Raw genomic sequence first — 20,341 nt, 5'->3', positions numbered from 1 at the left:
TATTGTCATCGGTAAAGTACTGTAAACTGATGACAATATCGAGCTAATGGCTGCGAACTTCGAATCTATCTCATAAAGCACGTTCTATATTACATCGAACGAGGATTATTTTAGAAATCGATATGAGATTCAAAGTGTAATAATGTCTAGTACTTTGAATGTTTTAGAAAATTATTCGAGATAAAGATGTATGGAACTACTGAAAATTACTTTAGATTCCTTTTCCTTATTCTGTAAATTCTTTGATTGGAATATGAATGCTGCTGGAAGTATGAACATTTTCACAGAACAATGATATAAATGGAACTTTAAAACTTTTTTAAGTGTTATAGTGATATTTGGTTATATGTTCCATAATGTCAATAATATTCATTTCCCCGCAACATTCATAATTATTACAAATGTCAATAGAACGAAATATCTTTTATGCGATGTTTGTGGTGTAATAAAAATCTGTGTTTCGATTACGTTTTTGATACATATTGCTCACTTATATGTAATAATATAGAATAAAAATATACTATTAGTCCAATATTTGAAAATATACATGCGTTCGTTGTCACAGTTAAACTGTTGTAATAACAATGGAATAATAAAATAATTTACTCAAATGTACATAATAATACATATACATATTCATAAAAACAACATTTTGTAACTTTTTGTACGCGAAAAAAAACTAATAGGTCCGTCGGGACTTGAACCCAAGATTCCTTTCTAATACGTCTACTTTACAGCGAACGGACGAAAGAGAATCCGTTCACGACCATGGTCCCTACGATGATTTTCCGGCGATGACATTGCGTACTTTAGACTCGATAATACTGTAGAAGTTAGATTAGTCGAGCACGAATGAATTTAACGTAGTTTACAAATTCACCGTTCTCATAACGTAAAGGGCAGCAGAAAATCTCTGACTTGTTACACTATCGGTATTTCAGAACATGAGACACGAAGTTCCATAAGATGATAGGTCTATCCTATACCTAGTCGGTGATACAGAGACGTGAACGAGTTCGTTGCTTAGTCGGTTTCTGTAGAATATTGACCTTACCAACATTAAAAAGGAAAATGAACACAGAGGGAGATTCATACCTTATGGGCGAATTTATAAAAATGAAGCAAATGGGGACAATGATGTAACGAATGATATTTCAAGTAAAGACATATTCAAAGTAAATAATGTGATCGATTAATTCTTCAAGTTACAATTGTATATTACGAAAGAACTTTACACTAAAAAATATTAGCATTATCGTTTAAATACTATAATATTAATTGAATTATATAAGGCATTGACTGATACCGAGAATAAAAAGTAATCATAGTTGTAGTAAAGAAAACTTAAAATATTCTTGCTTTTTTTTTATAAGAATTTTTAAAATATAAATATTCTTCCACTAATTTTTCACAGAATATTTTCAAAAATCCGCAACGATATATTGTAGAAATATACAAAGAAAGAAAAAAAATTCGAGTGTAAGCGGTCATACTGTGTCTGATCATAGATGGCGCTCTACTACTGCTGCAATAAATTGCTAGTATATTGTCTATTATCACACGCTACAAATTTTTTATTTCTATTTCACCGTGTTCCAGTCTCAATAAAAATCAGTAACGATGATTAGAAAACAGTGAACAGTTAAGGTACGTCGAATACTATAAAAAAGAATTTTGTCCAGGGCAAGCGTAGGCGTCTTTACGAGTGGAAAAATAACAGAAAAATGGGTGTTGCCAACCACCTTGGTAAACATGTTGTCGAGCAGTACCCACGCGGTTCACTGTAAATGGAAATCCACTGACCAACGAGTTGATACGGCTGTCGAAACGAGATAATCTGCGAAGTAATCTTCGCCAACGTAAACATAATCTCCGTGTAACCATACCATTGAACGAACACGCGATTATGCACACCTTGACCTGTTCGTGACTGATAGAAAAAAAATATGTATTTCGAACGCGTAATTTGTAATTGAAATTTGGAATATATTGTCGAGTTATAATTTTCTCTGTATAACAAGTAATGTTAAGACGATTACCGGTGAGAAACCTATCTTTATCTTTGTTAACAAGCTTCTAGTTTTTCCACTTTGTGAACAATCGTAATCAACAAGTTACTAATTATACAGTTCATGTTATTCAGAGGTGAATGCTACAGTGCATCATTATTTTAATATCCATACACGAGAAAATTAACCACGCTTATTAGCGTGCCAAGCATCCTCCTTCATTGTGGACTTGCTAATACAAAATTAAAGTGTGAATAATCTTCATACTTTTAATTAAAAAGTTCAATGTTATAAGTTTATCTGCTATTTCAGCACTTACATTTTGCAGTAACATATTTATTCCTTTTTTTAAGAAGTTACTCGACTGACGGTCTAAATTGTTAAATATTTCAATCAATTATAGCAAAATATTTATGTTACACGGGGATAAAACAGTTAACGCGTACAAATATTGCAACGGTACACATAATTATATGCTCGCCGCGTGCTTTTACACTGCTCGATTGAACCTTTACATAAATTCTAAGATCACCGATCGTTCCGGATGACTTACGATTGTAATGGACCACTTCAGCAACACGCTATCATAATTATTCACGAAGGTACTAGCGATGATCGCCCATTAAAAAATAAATGGAGTACTACCACTCGCAAGGCTAATAGAAAAATATAAAGAAACACTTCATATCGCATAACGTAAAGTTTCCCTTTTTCGTCTCATCTATTTTTATATTGTATAGACTGCAAAGTTAGCAATTTCTGTAACTATATTGTACATTTGCTGCACGTTCGTTTCGTTATTTACTCACGAATAACATGAAAGCCGCATAAATTATACAACTTTCAGTGCTGCGAATTTGAAATATTACGTTCAAACAATATCGTAAGTTTCGTTTAATCCGTATGAATAATTATGATCTTTCGCTAGCTTACCAACTGAAACGATCGTTAATCAATGCTCAGTGAGCACTTAGTGAACCGAGATTGACTGGTTGTCTTAATTGGCTCGCTTGGACTAAAAGAAGCGAAGAATTCTTGGCACAGAAATGTCAAGGTTCACTAGCCCCTGTTTGCAGATTTACCGCATGAATCACCGATTCTTAGCGCGATACAACTACCAACTTGACCCTATTCCCCGCGTTTACGGTTCGTATATTTTAAATGCATGTGTCGCGGAAGAAGAAGAGATAACAATCTCCATGCAACCAGGTTTCATACACTAACTATGAGCTTTTGCAAACTGTAATCATGGTGCACAGAGTGTTACGGATTTCTTCCGTTCGAAACAAAATGGTAACAAAAACTAGATACAGTTAATCACTGATCCATGGAACTAACTGAAGATAATATGTTGAAACAGTTCACAAATACGATACAATACAAAAAGTCATCTCTGAATTCGTATATCAGGGAATATAACACAAACAATCACGGAAAAATTGCTCCCAGACACAGGAGTTGCAATGCAGACAATATCAAAATCAAAAGATCCAAGTCAGTTAGAATCAGACCCAAGAAACCAGATACAGACGGTACCAGGCGCAAGAGACCAGATGCAAAAGACACCAGATCCAAGAGACCTGATACAGAGGGTACGTGACTTACGAGAGCCGATACAAATGGTACAAGATCCAAGAGACCCGATACAGACACCAGAGACCCCACAAATATTCGAGACATCTCCTCAACGACCCCCAACAACTGATACCTAAGACCTCCGAAATACGACATCCTTCAGATTCCCAGATTTTGGGATTTCTAGGATTCTCCTGATCCTTATAACCTTCGAGATCTCAGAGAGTCCAGAGACTCCAGAAACATCAAAATCCCTAAGTGTTTTTTAGGTTTTGACCGGATTTAAAGTGGGTGCCTACGGTTCGGTATGGTCTAAATCCTATCTTTCGAACCCGGAATAACCTGAATCGTGTTTTTATGATCCAAAGTAATCTGAATCGCATCTTTCTGGCCAGAAGTCGTCTGAACCGTGTTTCTTGGGTCTGAAATGTTCAGTTTCGGAGTTATCTGGTTCAATTTTTACAAATCTAGAGTGTATCCGATTTAATGAGTCCAGAATTGACAATATATTCCTTATGAACCCCCATGATTCCATGCTTTCTAAGAATAATCCGAATCTACCTCAATTAATCCACGGTTCTCGTGCCCACATTATGCGAACCTACTATATGGATTAAATCTGATCAGATCACCTACCAACCATAATAAACAATTAAATCACATATCGTAAAAATGTTTAAAAATTAATCTACTACCATACCTGAAACTACAATAAATTTCACATTCCTTTTCATTATATTTTACACACTTCTCTATATTAAAAAAGAAAAATACAACTACATCGGCCACTGACCTCGAAGAACTTGAAGATTCTCAAAAATACGCCAACTTCAACGGTCGTGGCGGTCGTGTGTCGGTCCAGTCGCGTGTTTATATGTCAATAAACGTCAACTTCATGGTAACGGTACGCAGCCTCGATCGGTCAATCATCTCGTACGTCGTACCGTGCGACAAAACGGTTCCGTCCGGCCGCGACACGAACGAAAACCCTGCTGTTCGCGAGCGCAAGAACACGACGCGGCGCGTGCAGATGAAAGCGCATCGTACGGCCGATGCACGTGCATCGTACCGCGGAAGTAATCCGCCGCGAACCGGGCTGCGCGTCACGTGCCGTTTTAGGCACTGTGCACACGAGCGCAGCGCAGCTACGTAGCATAGTGGACCAGAATAAAAATTTAGCAGTTCATAACGTTTATTCAACTCGGACGATTATAAAATTTGAAATTTATAATTGGACTGCGGATTATATGCATTTATAGCTTGTACGGATACGTGAGATATGATAAATGGTACAGCTAACAACAAATCTAATACATTTTCTATCCTATTCTTGATAAAATCCTTAAGAATTGGATAAAAATTCAGTCTTCATATTTACCTTTACAAATCACTTCGAAAAATGTTCTGTATAAAGTTCTGCAGATTACTTATAATCTTATACAAGTAAAAGTAGATAAATAAACGAATTTTTATCAATTTTAGGCAATTCCTTTTAATGACGTCATCGTCCGCTAAGAGTGTTCTCAACATCTTCATGAAAGTGTAAATTTTTTAAGAACTTCTTTTTTGTATTTTTGACCAAGATTGATGACACGAAACGGTCTGGGGAGAACAATAACGCATGCGACAAATCTTGCAGTAATAAATTGACGTGAGCTGTTTTTGAAAAATAAAGGACATTTGTTTTTGACCATTTGGCAGCTAAATATTGATTTTGGACCATTGTGTGTCGTTGCGATTTTGCACTGGTAATGCTGCGCGATTCGTCAGGTTTATGTTTCTAATAATGCAATGCACAAGAGCGTACGATTTCGCCACGAGTATCGCCAGTGATATTCACTAATGCACACCGTCACCGCTATGAAATCACATCGTCTCACAGTCCGTCGTTCAATGGAAAAAACTTGAAAGTCAGTATTTTTTTGCGATGATGAACGTCATCTGGAGTCTTTATTTGTATACGACACTTGAAAGAAAACAAAATAATAGCTCTCAACACTCGGAAAACACGTTAGTATTGACAGAATCTATTTAACTCGCTTCTTTCATGTGTTTACATCTGTCTTATATTTGAACGCCACCTACGAATTATTGAAGTTAGGCATAAATAAAAATAACATTCAATGGATCATTAAATGCTGTTTAGTTTGTCTGTGGCACGGTTTTTTTACTTACTTGAAATTCAGTATCGAAACTTCGACGGGTGGTTTCACCCCTTAAAGTCGCGTCCCAGTCGATAAAAAAAACTATGTATCCCTTATTTTTGACTGCTTAACAGACACACGAAGTTTCATCAATATCGGAGGGAGACACTTCCGTGCCTTCCCTTATCAGATAATGATGTATTATGGTAGTTATAGTTAATTTGATAAAAAAATATTTCAAACAAAAGTTACTCAGCATTCCGTTGACAACAAATTGTAATAGTAAATATTGATGAAAATCTTTTTATTCAATAAAAAATCAAAACCACATCACTTTTTTTAAATGGAACTGTATCTTTTTTTATGACCCAATCGATGCATCTTTATATTGCCTTTAAGAAAGTATTAGGGTACTTAGGTCGAAAATTGTTTAGTTTAGAAGTTATGATTTTTGTCCCGAATGACCATATATGTACATATGTATGTACTCGAAGCATTGTACCCAGGTCGTGTCGCTCGTGTGCACTGAGCCTCAGGCGGAACCAGCCGTGTCGCGATTTCAGGAATCAGACCGATCGTCCCGCCGACCGAACATAATACGGCGAAATAATATTGTGTGCAATCCCTGGATTGTCTCGTTAAAAACGTTTTCAATTCTGAATGACAGAAAATTGCATAATCTGCTGACTAACGACCGGATCCGACAAAACCAACATTGTTCGATATAACAGAGGATAGTCCTAGCAAACTATTAAAACAATTTACAACTGTTATGTAAAATTGATAAAGTAAAGCATTATTAACATTGTGATGACCGATGACGCAAACACTGGCGTCATGCGTGTGTCTACATGGTACGTTTCAGGCATTTCAAATTAGTTACAAATTTTTTTAGATACATAGAAAAGCTAAATTTTGTTAATTCTTGACAAGAACAGTCGGCCACTAGTGAAAATTACTAAGCTAGCCAGTTGTCATATTATTAATTATATGCGATATGTTACAATTATCATTCTTATAGAAAGTATATTTACTTTAATCCAATTATTTTTATTAAATGGCTAAGGATTTGTCTAATAGGTGTGTTCGAACCTACTGGACGTTGATACTACCGTTTAGAACTTAAGAATAGTCAAATAGTCATTACTTTTCAAAATAGAGAAGGTTCCTAAAGTGCAGAATGAAATTTTAATAGTGTATTCTGTTCAGTGGAAAGAAAATATTATATCAATATAATCTAGAACTCATTGATTTCTTGATTTGAAAAATGCAAATGTTTCTCGTTAAAATGAATGTTTAACATAGCTTCTCCGAGCATGAATACACGCACTGCAGTGTGTCAGATACGTGTGAGAATTTCATCAGCATTGTACGGCAATCTTCTTTAATACTTTCCCAGAGATCGTCTAAATTAATAGATAGCCTCTGATACAAAGAAATCAAGACGATAAAGTCTAAACTATATGCAAGCGAAGTAACAATCTTAATACGGTACTCTGAATGTCCATAATTTAGAAACGAAGAATTTTCAGCCTCTTTTATACGATATTTTTTCATCGTTAAATTCAGTAGAATACTCTCATAAAATAAAAAATCTTAATTTGAAGAAAATATTTTATTTAATTACACCTTGTTTTTATACGGTGTTTTTGTCGATGCAAGCAGGAACGACGGTTTCACATAGTACATATGCCATATGTTTTCGTTCCCGTGTCCCACGAGCGAGCAAAAAGACAGCATAGCGTCCGGATTTTGTGTCATTAAGGCGTCAGGAAACGTCTCTTACACAATTCGCTGCCTCGTCGTGGTTCGATGACACTTTTAGTTGAGTCCAAATTCGACGATAATTAAAGGCAAATCTATCTTAGATCGGTCGACATTTCCGTACTGCGATTGTTTCCATATCGACTCCCTTGTCCGATAGACCTTTCATTTTTTTCGATGCACGCTTATTACATAAAGAGAGAAAAAGGAAACAGACTTTCGATTCAATGGTGAATCCCATTTCGAGTTACGTAAAGCGAATGGGATTTCTTACGACTTCGACACACATTCGGAAATAAGATCGCGTCGAGATTCTTGCCTTCTGGCCTGCCCGAGACAATTAAACGGACCCGCCGCGGATTATGGTAATCGCCTTAACGTGTTTGGCTGTTTAAGTGTACCGCGATGCAAATTACGTTCTCGCGTTTCCAACACCTGGATGCAAATGAACGTTTGCTTGTGAAACAAGCTACCGTTGCGTCGAGCAAATTCACCGTTTCCCGTTCAACAGACCGCCAAAGCATTTCCCGATCGAGTCCAGGAAAGTTTTATGCATTATGAATTTCATTTCAATTTGACGATCAATGAAAACACGCTGTATTCGTCGAATCAAGTTCTTTTAAGGGTTGCAATATGATGCTCACACAGTGAAACCGTTCTCTTAATACCGCTTTAACTATATATTCGATAAATCTTGCGTTTTCAAACAGACTCGTAGTACTGAAGAAAGCTAGGAGCCGTAGTTATTGTAAGTAGTTTCAATTTCAGTTATTCAATGGTGATACACAGTCGATATATTAACCCTTTCTGACCTGAACTATTGCTTTGCATATTATTATTTCCTGGATGTGAGAAAAATAGGAAAATTACAAAAATAAACAAAAAAATTTTGAAGGAAATCTTTATTAAAAAAAAATAGAAAAATTAGAATAATTCTAAATTCTAAATATTATTTTCAAGAATGTATCCATCCAAGGGCAAAAAATTAAACTATACGATACGATGCTATATTGAATCTTCAGGCTCATATTATAAATTATAAATGCTAAGCAAGACAATAATTCCAGCTAGAATCCTACTGTCGAAAAGGGTTAAATATAAATAAGTAGGAAAATAAAATAACATACGGTTTCCTAACTATTTCATATAAAATTTAATTCAAACACTCGAAGTGTAGTCCATAATAAAAAATAAATCTAAACGAAAGATACCCTTGCAAAAGACAACACAAAGCTGAAATAACTTAAAATCAAGTCAAGTCATTACTAAGTGATTGCGGATTTTATGCATTTACATATTTATGCATTCCTATAGGGCTCTGCGAAATACAATAAAAAACAAACCTTTTATCAGATCCAACGAGTTTTTATAAATTGCTTTAGAAGCTTTCATTTTGCATAAAAATCCACAGTCTAGTCATTACCATAGATCGTTCCATATACAATTCTGTAGAAAGTTACGAAACGAAATTCGCGAAAAACCGAAAGATTCGTATCGGCGACAGTCCAAATAAGACGAACATTCGCGACAGAACGAAATAATCCCCGGATAAGTCACCAGTCGTGGTGTGACGACCAGTCGAATCGAGTCAACTTAATGACGCGGACGCTACTTTTAAATCGTCGACGTTTGGTGGTGGCCATATCGAGGGACGCAGCGTGGGTCGCCGTCGCAGCCGTCGATCGTCGTCGATCGTTGCACGTAATCGCCGTTTATGCGCGAGACAGAAGACGAGGAGGAAGCGGGACTGCGCGGCGGGAATGTAAAAAATGTGAGTTACAAGCGCCGCGCAGGTGAGCGTGGGCAACGCACAGCTCATGGCCAAACCGCGCGTAGGCCTCACCTGGCGGCAATCTCGTTTCAGGAAATGCGCGCGCTACCGTAGCGCGATCGCCTCGAGGGACTTGTCGCGTTGCAACCACCAAGTGCAATGCCAGTCCACGGGTTATTCAATGAAAATCACCTGGTCACTGGCGAGAGTTTATTTAAGCTGCATTCTATCCGTTCAGGTAGATCGTTTCCGGCCATTATCTAAGAATTCTTTGGAAGAACATGGACAGTAGGGATCTATCATTCTGTATCTGATCGAATATAAGATGGCGGACATGAAACTAGGATCCAACCACTTTTAAGGAAATGTAAAACACCGGTATTTTTTGTTGTACGTTCGTCTTATATAACCCTATATAAGCCCTACCCTTATAGAAATTGGAAAAATACCGGTAATTATTTCGGTTCTCGGTATAGCTTTGATGGCATAATACCGGTATCAAAATCATACCGGTTTAAGACCTTGCATGAAACTGGTCCTAAAGGCAAAATAAATATTTAACCCACAAAATACGAGTGTTGCGTTAATGCAACGTTCTATTTGCACTTTTGTTTTGTTTTTTACCATCCTGGTTATGAAAGAGAATTCCAGGAATTGGCCTATACATTTTTTCATCATTATCTCGTCTTATACCTAGGTTCGTAATGCTCTTACGTGTAAGAATTGTATTATTTCACTGTTTGGTTCTTAATGGGTTAAAGTTGGTAAAAAGGAAGACACGAGTTGTTATTCCTTCACTTCGCTGAGAACACTACCTCATTTTTTCTCATTAAAAAGAAGTTTTAGCAAAACCATTCTGTAAATTCTTTTTATTAAAGCCTTGTTGAGTTAAATATATCAGGCTTTAAACAAGTGGACAGTATATTATTATTAAATGAAACTGTGAAATTATATTTTACCATCTTGGATTGGTTTTATGTTTTGGGTTTTCGTTGAAGATTGAGTGAATTATAAACATGCACCTTCATTCTAATAGCGTTGAGTTACCAGTAATAGTTACAGGTGTGTTTTAGGTATTGTTTGTCTGAAGAAAACGTGAAACTGACATTATTTTCCTATCAACACAAAACTAAATGGTTAGTACGGAATCACTGTCAATAGTTTGTTAGATCTACTCTTTGACAGTGAGATGAATTTCTAATAGAATGAGTGGAAATTTGAGTATCACGAAAAGATTATCAGCGACAGTTCGTTCAAATTTTTTCTTGAAGGGAAAAAATGGGGTAGGTGTTCTTAGTGAACTGAAAAAAGAACAACCCGTGTCTTCCTTGTTACGATACTGTTACAAGAACAAAGAAACACGTAAGAACGATGATAGATAACGCTTTTATAACAGGCTATCCAGTAGACTTAGGTATAAACATAAGAAGCATGTACTTATAGCATGTACGTAAAATGAGACACTAAACCTTGAATACATAGTGTACGTATAGTAAAAAAAAATCTGATACTTATATGGACATAGGGACTGAATCTTTAAAAGTGACATTAGTCTACGATACATTAGTACCACAGAAGTAAATTTTATAAAGCAGCATCAAAATTAATAAAAAAAAATTCTCCTCTTTTCTTCTACAAAGTTATAAATATCAAAACCACACAACAATCCAAACTGACTAAAGATCATCTCTACGAAGAATCAACAGCGTTCTGAATACCAATGACAATAAAATAAAATTGCATCCAAAGAAATACCAAAAATGAATACAACATTAAGATATATTCATAAAATCCTTTTCAAAGCAATTCCTGTCTTTGGAATGTACCATCGACTCTCCCACGAAACGAGGGAAAGAAAACAGAATTACACCTGCGGGTCGTCGCGAGATATTCAACAGGTGAAATGCATCACGGAGGCATACCAAACGGTGAATACAAATATTTGCTAATCGACGCTCGTAGGTGATGTAAATCGTAAAATAGCTGTGACGGCTTTCCCGAGGACCGTCGCCAGTGAAATTTATTGCCCGGTTGGTACGTAAGTGGCCATCGAGAAGTATCGAGAGAATACGTTCAATCGACGACGACGACATGGCCGAATGTTTACAATTCCACGGGGTTTCTAATGATCGACGTGCGCCGATTTAACGAGATCGAGCGCGGAGGTATCCTCGGTGGCCGCTTTCATAATCAGTCGATGACTAACGCACCGTGTAGCGTGTCCATACCGTGCAAGGCATGTCGATGACGTAAGTACGGGACGGCGAACAATTTGCATGTGGCCGGGCGCCACATGGAAACCCGCCTTGATGCCGCGAATCGTTCGAACCACGCGAGCATCGTCGCTGGAAATCACGCTTTCGCGAAATTTAGTCGATATTTCCGACGTGAAAAGAAAGTCTCGTAAAGTGTCGAAAGTGCAGCAGAAGTTTATGAGAAACTGAAAATGGAATAGGGTGGATTTTGTAGCTTTGTTAGATGATATTATATGTAAATACTGCACGTGTAATGGAAGTCAAGCTTCATGCTTTTCGTTCTACAGTAAATTCTCGATGAGTGTTCGAAGGCTTCTTGATATTGATAGGGAGAGGTCCTCAGATGTAACGCTAATTTTTCGATGTGGCACAGTGATAGAGCTTGGAGTTCTGAAGCCAATGATATTTGTTTCAACAACATATGGCCATTAGTTTATGAAATATTTAATGTTCTGTGCCGAGGAACCGTCACACAGTCATCGAGGATTTACTGTATTGCTAAGTGATTTCTCTTGTCCCTTGCAGGGGGAGACACTAAGTCAGAGTTATATTCTTTTGATTTATAAAAAGAATTCTGCCGAGGTCCGTGAAAGGTAGACTTGAGGAAGCACTCTGTGTATTGTTATTATTGAGTAAAGATATATCTAAACCTGGAGTGTGTGTGTCAGAGTTACGGACGAATGCTTGCTTCAGGATTTCATCCTAATTTACTGAGTACTGCTGTCTGAGGATAGTAATATTTATACTGAATGACTCCTATAATATGTTAATAAATCAAGATAAAATTATTTTCATTCAGAACAGTGACTTTATGAATAAGTTATATTCTAATATAAACTGCAATTGACATATTGCAATTGTCACTGCGAATGGAATCAATGAGAACTGTAACTATTAACAGGGTACTATATTAAAACATACTATAACATATTATGTGTACAAAGTAATTCGTGACCTTCTTTTCACAGATTTGTTGTTTATTCACAAAAAAAAAACTCTGGTCTTGAAAATATTCCCTATCAGTTTCTACACGCTAACGCCATTTCTCAGGCAGTTAGCGATGCCTTCTCGAAAAAATGATAGCGGTGTTGAGTCGATAATTAATTGTGGGGCTACGAATTAATTTGTACCTACACCTAATAAACACGTATTGTTTCCAATTTGTGAAAACAATTTAGTGTGGTCGCAAAGTACATCCTACAGTCCGTTAACAAGATAATACTGAGAACCAACAACACTTCTGCTAATAGAGACACTACAGAGTTCAATTAGCATTTCTGCCTATGTTGAAACAGCCATTGACACTGAATTAAAATAGTGAACCGAGACTGAGTTTTAGGCAGTTCATAGAACCCTGAGTGAAGCCCAAGACTCTTCACATCAAGTATTCTTGTCAATTCCTCTCTTTCTCTCTCAACATCCAAACCATGATTATTTTAACTTCCAGGTGACTTAACGATCGCAGAATATCTAAAGAAGCAACACTTCATAGCATTCAATTTTAACTTCGTCGCCATCCTCGTCAACAATTCTAACCCAGAATCAATATTTTACCTGATCGACACCCGCATCGAACGCTCCCTCCTCCCAAATAGGATCGTCCCATCCTCCAGATGATCCGGAAGAGCCCCTGCGACCCGGATCCCACGAGTTTCTCTTCGTATTATCCAACGAATCCGTCGAGAGTCTTCTCCTGTCGTAGGAGCCTCTTCGGCTAGAAAGTGGCAACGCGAGCCTGTCTTTCCTCAAGCTCCCGCTCGATCCCATAAAATCGGTGCTCAATGTCACGTTCAAATTGCTTCGTAGATTACCGCTGGAGCCAGCGAAGCAGCTCTTCAAATTGGTCGCGCTTTTGGTCTTCAGATCGTTGTTCGAAGCACTGAGTCCAGCCTTCAGCGTGGTCTGAGAGGTTGGCGAGGTCGCGAACAGGCTGGACAAATTATTCCCGTCCCGTCGCGAACTTGGTCTCTGGAGACTCGTCATCGACTTGGCTACATAGTCCCGTCTCAACGGTGAGTTATAGTTCGTTGCAGTGTCTTTCTTCAGGCAGCCCATCGATCGGCCTATTGGCTCCCGTTTCAACACCGAACCGCCGATAGTGGTCGCGTACGAGTCCCTCTTCGAGTGATTTATGGCGCCCATCGACGAGCCCAACGGGTTCTTTCGCAACGTGTTCGGGAAACTCGAGGGATGAAGCTCCTTACGGGGAGGCGACATCGGCAGCCCGAGGGATCCTCTTCTGCTAGGTGACGTTCCCAGATGACTGTCCCGACGACTAAGGGAATCTCTTCTGGTCTGTTGAGCGTTACCAAGGGAACCACGACGATTCCAACAATTCTCCTTCGAGTGTTTCCCATGGATGTCGCAGCAGCTAGAATCAATCTCCACTTTAACCACTTCAGGGTTACACTGCTGTTGTTCCAACTTGACGTCCCTAAATAGGGCCTCCAGACGACGTATCGCCGCTTGCTGATGCGCAGATGTGGACGACATGTCGCTGGTATATCTTATCACCCTTGATGTTCTCTTATTCCAATTGTTCTAGAATCGATTTGACCAACTTTTCTAGTCACTCTCGATGATAAACGTACACTAAGATCCAACGATACTCCACATAACGACAAACGATCCTCTTGTGTTCCGACTACCGTCCGTTTTCGACAAACAATATATGTAAACCCAGCACGTAACGATCTACGTGACAACACTACTGGTCTGTGTGCTTCTTCGAGGACGTTCGCGCTACGTGAACAGATCGAAACACACTGACAACGCGACGATCGTGCACCTTCTTCTTGAACCACCTACCGATCGATCACTCGATAATCCTTGATGTTTCAGCTCACGATTCTGTTGTTGTTTTTTCTTCAATGTAATTAGGTCGATAATATTTTCCAAGCGTGCCTCGTTCTCAGTGGAGTTCGCACGCCAGGTGGATCTCTTGCTGTCCACCCCGTGAGAAGGATGATTCTATAACGTGTCCCGTTAAATCCACGGACGAAGAAGAAACCACGGGACGGAAACGTGGTCGTCGTTAACATGGAAACAACGCGTGTGCGGCGTAACACACGTCCGGTGAGGCACTGGGGGGACTCCGTCGCGGAGAGAGACCCGAAGGCCTCAAAGGAGCTCTCCATACGGATCCCCACCAGAGGCGGTGTGGCATTCGCAAAGTCCAAGTCTCCATATTAGGTCAAACCTTATGGGTTTGTCGCGCAAAACTGCGGGAGAACACCAGGGGACGACCCTGGACGGGAACCGGCGGTGTAATCGGGTCGCGTGCGATTTTACCTTCGGCCATTGTCAGACCCACTTTCTTCTGTTTATGGTCTATCACCCGCGCGCTTTAATCCACGATGGTTTTGGCACGGTGTTCGATATCATACGATCGCTGGGTGAACTGATTCATTGTGGATTCTACGAATCTATGCATTCTACAATGAATTTTGTATTAGGTTGGTGGGTGGTTAATGAATTCTTGAAACGTATCTGGAGTGTTGTTGCCTGTTTTATTGTAGACGAGCTTGGAGTTTCTTTAATTGGTTTTGTTTTTGTGGGGAAGAATAGATTACGTAGAATTTTAATGAATTGGATTCGATATGTAGTAGAGTTTTCATTAGAGACTAGCCATTCTAGGATCGTTTGTTTGTTTATGGATAGAAAGTGTATCAACGAAAACTGATATCAAGGAGATTATACAGAGGGCGTCTCATTTAAGTGTGAACCATCGAATATTTTTTTTAATTGTGAAAACGCAAAGAATATTTCATATGTAATTTAAATAATATTAAATGGTCAGTATCCTGTCGTTGTTTTTCTTTCAAACGGTAGTTTTTCCGGAAGTTTTCAAGATCATCGATGTTCTTTTAATCTACATATTTTTGTAAGTTCATATCATAGGACATATCTGAATGTACTTTTTTATGAGTTACGTGATGCAGTAGAAAAAAATGTAGTTATTCGAAAAATAAAACATTAATGACCTTGAAAACTTCGAGGCAAAGACATTTGAAAAAAAAAGTAACGCCTGCAGGATACTGACCACTTAATACCATTCAGATTACGTGTAAAATCTTTTTTGTGTTTTCACAATTAAAAAAGATATTTGGATGTCACACTTAAATGAGACACCCTGTAGACTTATTTGCAATGTGGTGGTACCTGACGTGATACTAGGTTGTACCATATAAAATTGTCGTTTCTATAGATCCAAAGGGAAACGCTTCTTTTTGGGAAAACATTTTTAATTGGTTGAAATGTGCACGATGATCGATTATAACTTTGTTCAAAAGAGATATTATCTCATTACATTACACTTGTATTAAAATTAGCATTTGCAGGTTGTATGAATTCTTAAAACCTTGCAATTACCTATATTTGATCAGGAAATGTTTTGTTCCTTGGAAGGTGCTCCCGATAACACAAAAAGTAATCTTTTCTTAGGAAAACATCTGGCAAACGTCGCAACTAACTGAAGACTTTGAAATTTAATTCAGCTAATTTTACCATGACCCAATTTCAGTTCACATTGGATAAGAATTTGAAACTATTCCTTCAATACCATGTTGTTTACTTACGTAGAACAGTTGCATAATCACAACAAGAATTCAATAATCTAAAGAGATAGAGAAGCACACCAATACTATAACTAGCAGATCATATCTAATTTACTATCGTAATTAAAAACCTAATGGTATATAACTAAATTGATTTTATCATACATTTCACAAATAAACTAAACATACTCTATGTTAAAATTGAAATGATAATGGTTGAATTTCTGGAACTAGATTAGCATTTCATAAATCACTGGAAACAAAACATTAATCTTCAATTTAGCGATAGCACACCGCTTTATCTCCCAAAAATCTTTACAGCCACATTTTACGTTTACAGCTGATGATATCTTCGATTATCTATGACGTAGAACTTATTGTTCTATAAATAAACACAGTATTGTCGCTACAAGTTCGCGTGTGCTCTTTGATACTGAACATCGTATTGGTAATCCTTCTGTTTACCATAATTTTTTAGACTCTTATCCAAATCTGCTTATTTATAGAACATACGATTGTACGAACAGTTGAACTTCAAACTTTTAGAATTCTGCGTAGAATTAACGTACATAAATACACCGTCCATATTTCTTTTCTGTGCTCCAATGTTTAGCACCGCGATGGAAGAGGCACTGCCTTTGACGGACGTACGAAAGGGAAGAGAATGTTTATTGCCCATTACTAGAAGCGAGAACGTCGGTGACTCATTGTCAACTGTCTTATGTAAATAATATTAATTTATAAATAGTGACATATAATAAATATATTGAAAAAATATTATAAAAGTATAAATGAAACTGATAATAGTAACTATACGTCAAGAACAATACTGAATGGACGTTTTTAATGGCTTGCATTCTGTGAAATATTAGATTACTACGTCGGTAAACCCCATTCACAGGTTTATGTACCGATACTCTTAATTAATCGTCGCTGCACCAGCGAAAAGTGGTAACAGAGTGGTATATGCAGGTGTAGACTTTCGCAATTGCAACGAGATGGAGCTACAATTCTCTTCCACGTTACATGTACACTCGATTCATATACACGCGATGTAGAAGCAATATAGAAAATCAAAGAACTAGTAACTGGTTCTAGAATACTAACAGTTATTCCATTAAATAAAACAGTGTTATATAGAAAAGTATAAATATTGAAGTTTTTAGAAAAATATTACGAAGAAGCATTCTGGGCAAAGAATTCTACAATTTTATAATACGAACGTTGCTCATAATAATAAATTCTACATTTCTATATGTAGAGGCTACCTATTTCTTTGTAATCAAATTAAAAATACTGAATGAAGCTTCTGGTAGCTTCGACATAGGTTTAATAATTCACAGCGTAATTGTATACTAAACGCGTATAATAACACGCACGTGCCACTATTAAATAACTAGGCGTCTCTTCGACACCCACACGAGGTTGCTGTCGATTCCAGTTCACCTTGACGCACGAAGGTGTATCACGCTTTTAGTTCCAGCAAGAAAAGGTGTACCCTTTCGGAAAAGCAACACGCTAACAGGTGTCGAATTTCTCACGGAGTATACCGTGGCAATCGTTACAAGCTGCAAAGATAACAAACAAAATTTCTAGAAGATACGAAATAATTCTTAGATGATAAAAAATAATTCCTAGAAAAAAAATTCCTCGTAAAATACTCCAAATTTCTGCAACTAATTCAAACATCACGCCACAAGCTCCGATATTCTCCAATCACAGAAGGCGTAGGTAAATTGAAAAATGTCTAGAGCCAGAAGAATATAGTATACAGCGCTGTAAATGTCTAAAAAATTGCACAACATCACAATTGAACATTAATCAATGTACAATCTCAGAAATCTGTTGTTAATACCCGACTTTTTGTCGATGATGAATATCCGATCGACATGTTAATTCCCTCCAGGCTTTTTTGTCTCGATCGCGTCACACGGTCATTAATAATGAAACCGGAATTCGCGACAAAATCATCGTCAACTATGCATCGCAACAAAAATCTCGGAAAATCGCGTGGGCCGCCCACGCGGAACCGCCATTTTCGTTAGTGCGACGTCGCGTCTTCGATTTAATTGTCCGCGGGACTGCATAACGATTTGCATCCTCGAAATTGCGTCACCACGCAACATAATCTCGACGATACTCAGGAATGATCAATTAGAATTTCGAGTGTGGGCGCTCGGGCCTTGCAAGGAGTTTACCGACGCCATTGATCCGCAAGAACTTGGAGCAACGTTGATATTTAACGCTGTTTTCTGGAAACTACGTTTTTCTTCTCAAAAAAAAAAAAAAAAAAAAACAAATGGAAATTGAATTTCAAAATGATACTAATCGACAAACTCCGAATTTTATGCATTTATAGCATATCCTATCGTCTAAAATTGAGTATAGTAAAAAGTTTCAGAAAGTTTCCTCAGTTTTACCGTTTATTTCAAATTTACTGGAACCCTTACCAAGCTAAATAAATTTTTCTTTGTGTCCAGTTTCGGTAAATTATTCCCAAATATTCTATATTTGCATAAACATCCGCTAATCAACTTTCTACAGTAATGTCTCGATGAGTGCGAAAGCTGAAGGTTTTCAACCCCTCATAAAATTGTTATTTGCACGAAGTCGAGCCTCTGCTTAGCTTCTGGTTACTCTGTTTTGATTGGTACCAGAAGGGGAGCCCACAGTGGTGGGAATAACACCGTTGTTCGTGTCACATTCATCAAGGAATTACTGTGTATTGCTACGTATCTATGAATGAAAGAAAAATACACTTCAACTTTCTGTACTATATCGTAGGTAACCTTGATAATGAACGATAAGGTGAACGATGGATGCGTGACGAGCTTCGAGATAAATTGTTATCGTCTACCAAGCAAGAGTCAGCAATATAAATAAAAACAGTGTATGAGAATGGTTTAAAAAGCAAGGATAATCCGTAAGGATCACATCCTATCTAGAGACGTTCAATCTTTAACTAAATTGAAGCTACATAAATCATATCTACTCCAGAAATCTTATCGAATTTCATAGATCCTAGTTAAATATTTATTTAAATTTTAGTAAATAAACTTCCATCTTCCAAGTCACTTCTAACACTAGCTAGCTATTCAATCTCGATTCGAAAGAATAGACACCTGGAATTTCGAGAAAACTTTAAAAACCAGTATTTTTTACAACTACGACGCAGAATTTACTCGATCCGAACAACGTGGAGATGCTGCGACTGCGAGTGTTGCAACATTTCTGTGCTCAAAAGCGAATCTTATATGGATCGATGAACTAGTTCGTCTCCGTGAAACTGGAAAAAGACAAAGCAGGCCGTGACCCATTGATTCATTAGCACGCCCGAAGAACATCGTCTGTTGGCAATCGCGTCGATCACGTACATACTGGGGGCCGTGGAATCGAATCGGAGTCGCGCCTATGCGCTTTTGTATCGACACCTGGTCTACCGCTGACGATGCAATTCCACGAAATGATTGTTGCGCAATCGAATCCTATTGGGATCGCGAATGGCGACTCTGGAATCGAAACGACTTGTCGCGGAGAGGCACTCCGATTAGCATGAAGAATTCCAAGTAAACAGTATAATTTATATCGTCGGGAGATTTTTAAAAATAAAATACTCACATAACTGAGGCACCCAAATATATAATTAAAACAAGAGGAACTGAAAAGAAATTTGTCTCTTTCCTTAAGAGCTTCATGATGAAAATATGATATATAAAGATTGTTTTAAATTTTTATAAATTCTAATTGGTAAATTTTTAAATTTCTAATTACTCACTGCTTTTTTGAATCTTTTTCGTTGAGTATTGTACAGATAGAAACACTTACAAAATATTGCTCAGAGATGAATGAGTATCTAAATGCTTCCCCGCCACTTTCTTTGAATGACATTAAATGATTGCATACGAAGTGGTGGATTTCACACTCCGATACTTTTATTACACTCTCATGCATTATCAACAACGGTTACAAAATGCATGTTCAGTATAGAACTCGAGTCTCACCATTCATAAGACACCATTTCTCTTAAGTACAAAGTTATTTCAAAATTATTTAACATGTATTAAACCGATCATGAATCACGACAAAAATGATCTTACTTTCCTTACATGTCCTAAAAACCATATTTTACAATTATACATAGGTACACAATTCAACATTAAAAATAACTAGAATCTTTGGTGAAGGCCTCTTTTGACTAAGAAGATCATGTAGGAAAATAGCTTTTTGTAGAACATTATAAAAAACCACCGATATTTGAGAACTCCTT

At 37.5% G+C, this 20,341-nt stretch overlaps 1 protein-coding gene across 4 annotated transcripts in view; it reads right to left on the bottom strand.

Annotated features, from left to right (window-relative positions):
- The window catches only part of LOC107186633 (WD repeat-containing protein 47), a 123,123-nt gene that overhangs the window by 47,860 nt on the left and 54,922 nt on the right, over positions 1-20,341 (bottom strand). The window contains exon 1 of one of the 4 annotated variants that reach the window (XM_015574532.1): positions 13,073-14,126. The exons of the other annotated variants lie outside the window; for them this stretch is intronic. Within the exon in view, the coding sequence (XP_015430018.1) occupies positions 13,073-14,011 (939 nt within the window). The 5' untranslated portion in view covers positions 14,012-14,126. Of the gene's footprint in view, positions 1-13,072; positions 14,127-20,341 lie in introns of those variants that run through there. 4 annotated transcript variants of the gene reach the window in all.

Source organism: Dufourea novaeangliae, unplaced genomic scaffold, assembly GCF_001272555.1.
Source record: "Dufourea novaeangliae isolate 0120121106 unplaced genomic scaffold, ASM127255v1 scaffold65, whole genome shotgun sequence".
NCBI classification, from domain to species: Eukaryota; Metazoa; Arthropoda; class Insecta; order Hymenoptera; family Halictidae; genus Dufourea; species Dufourea novaeangliae.
The sequence above is the reverse complement of the archived record's forward strand: the minus strand, read 5'-3'. Positions and strand labels throughout refer to the sequence as shown.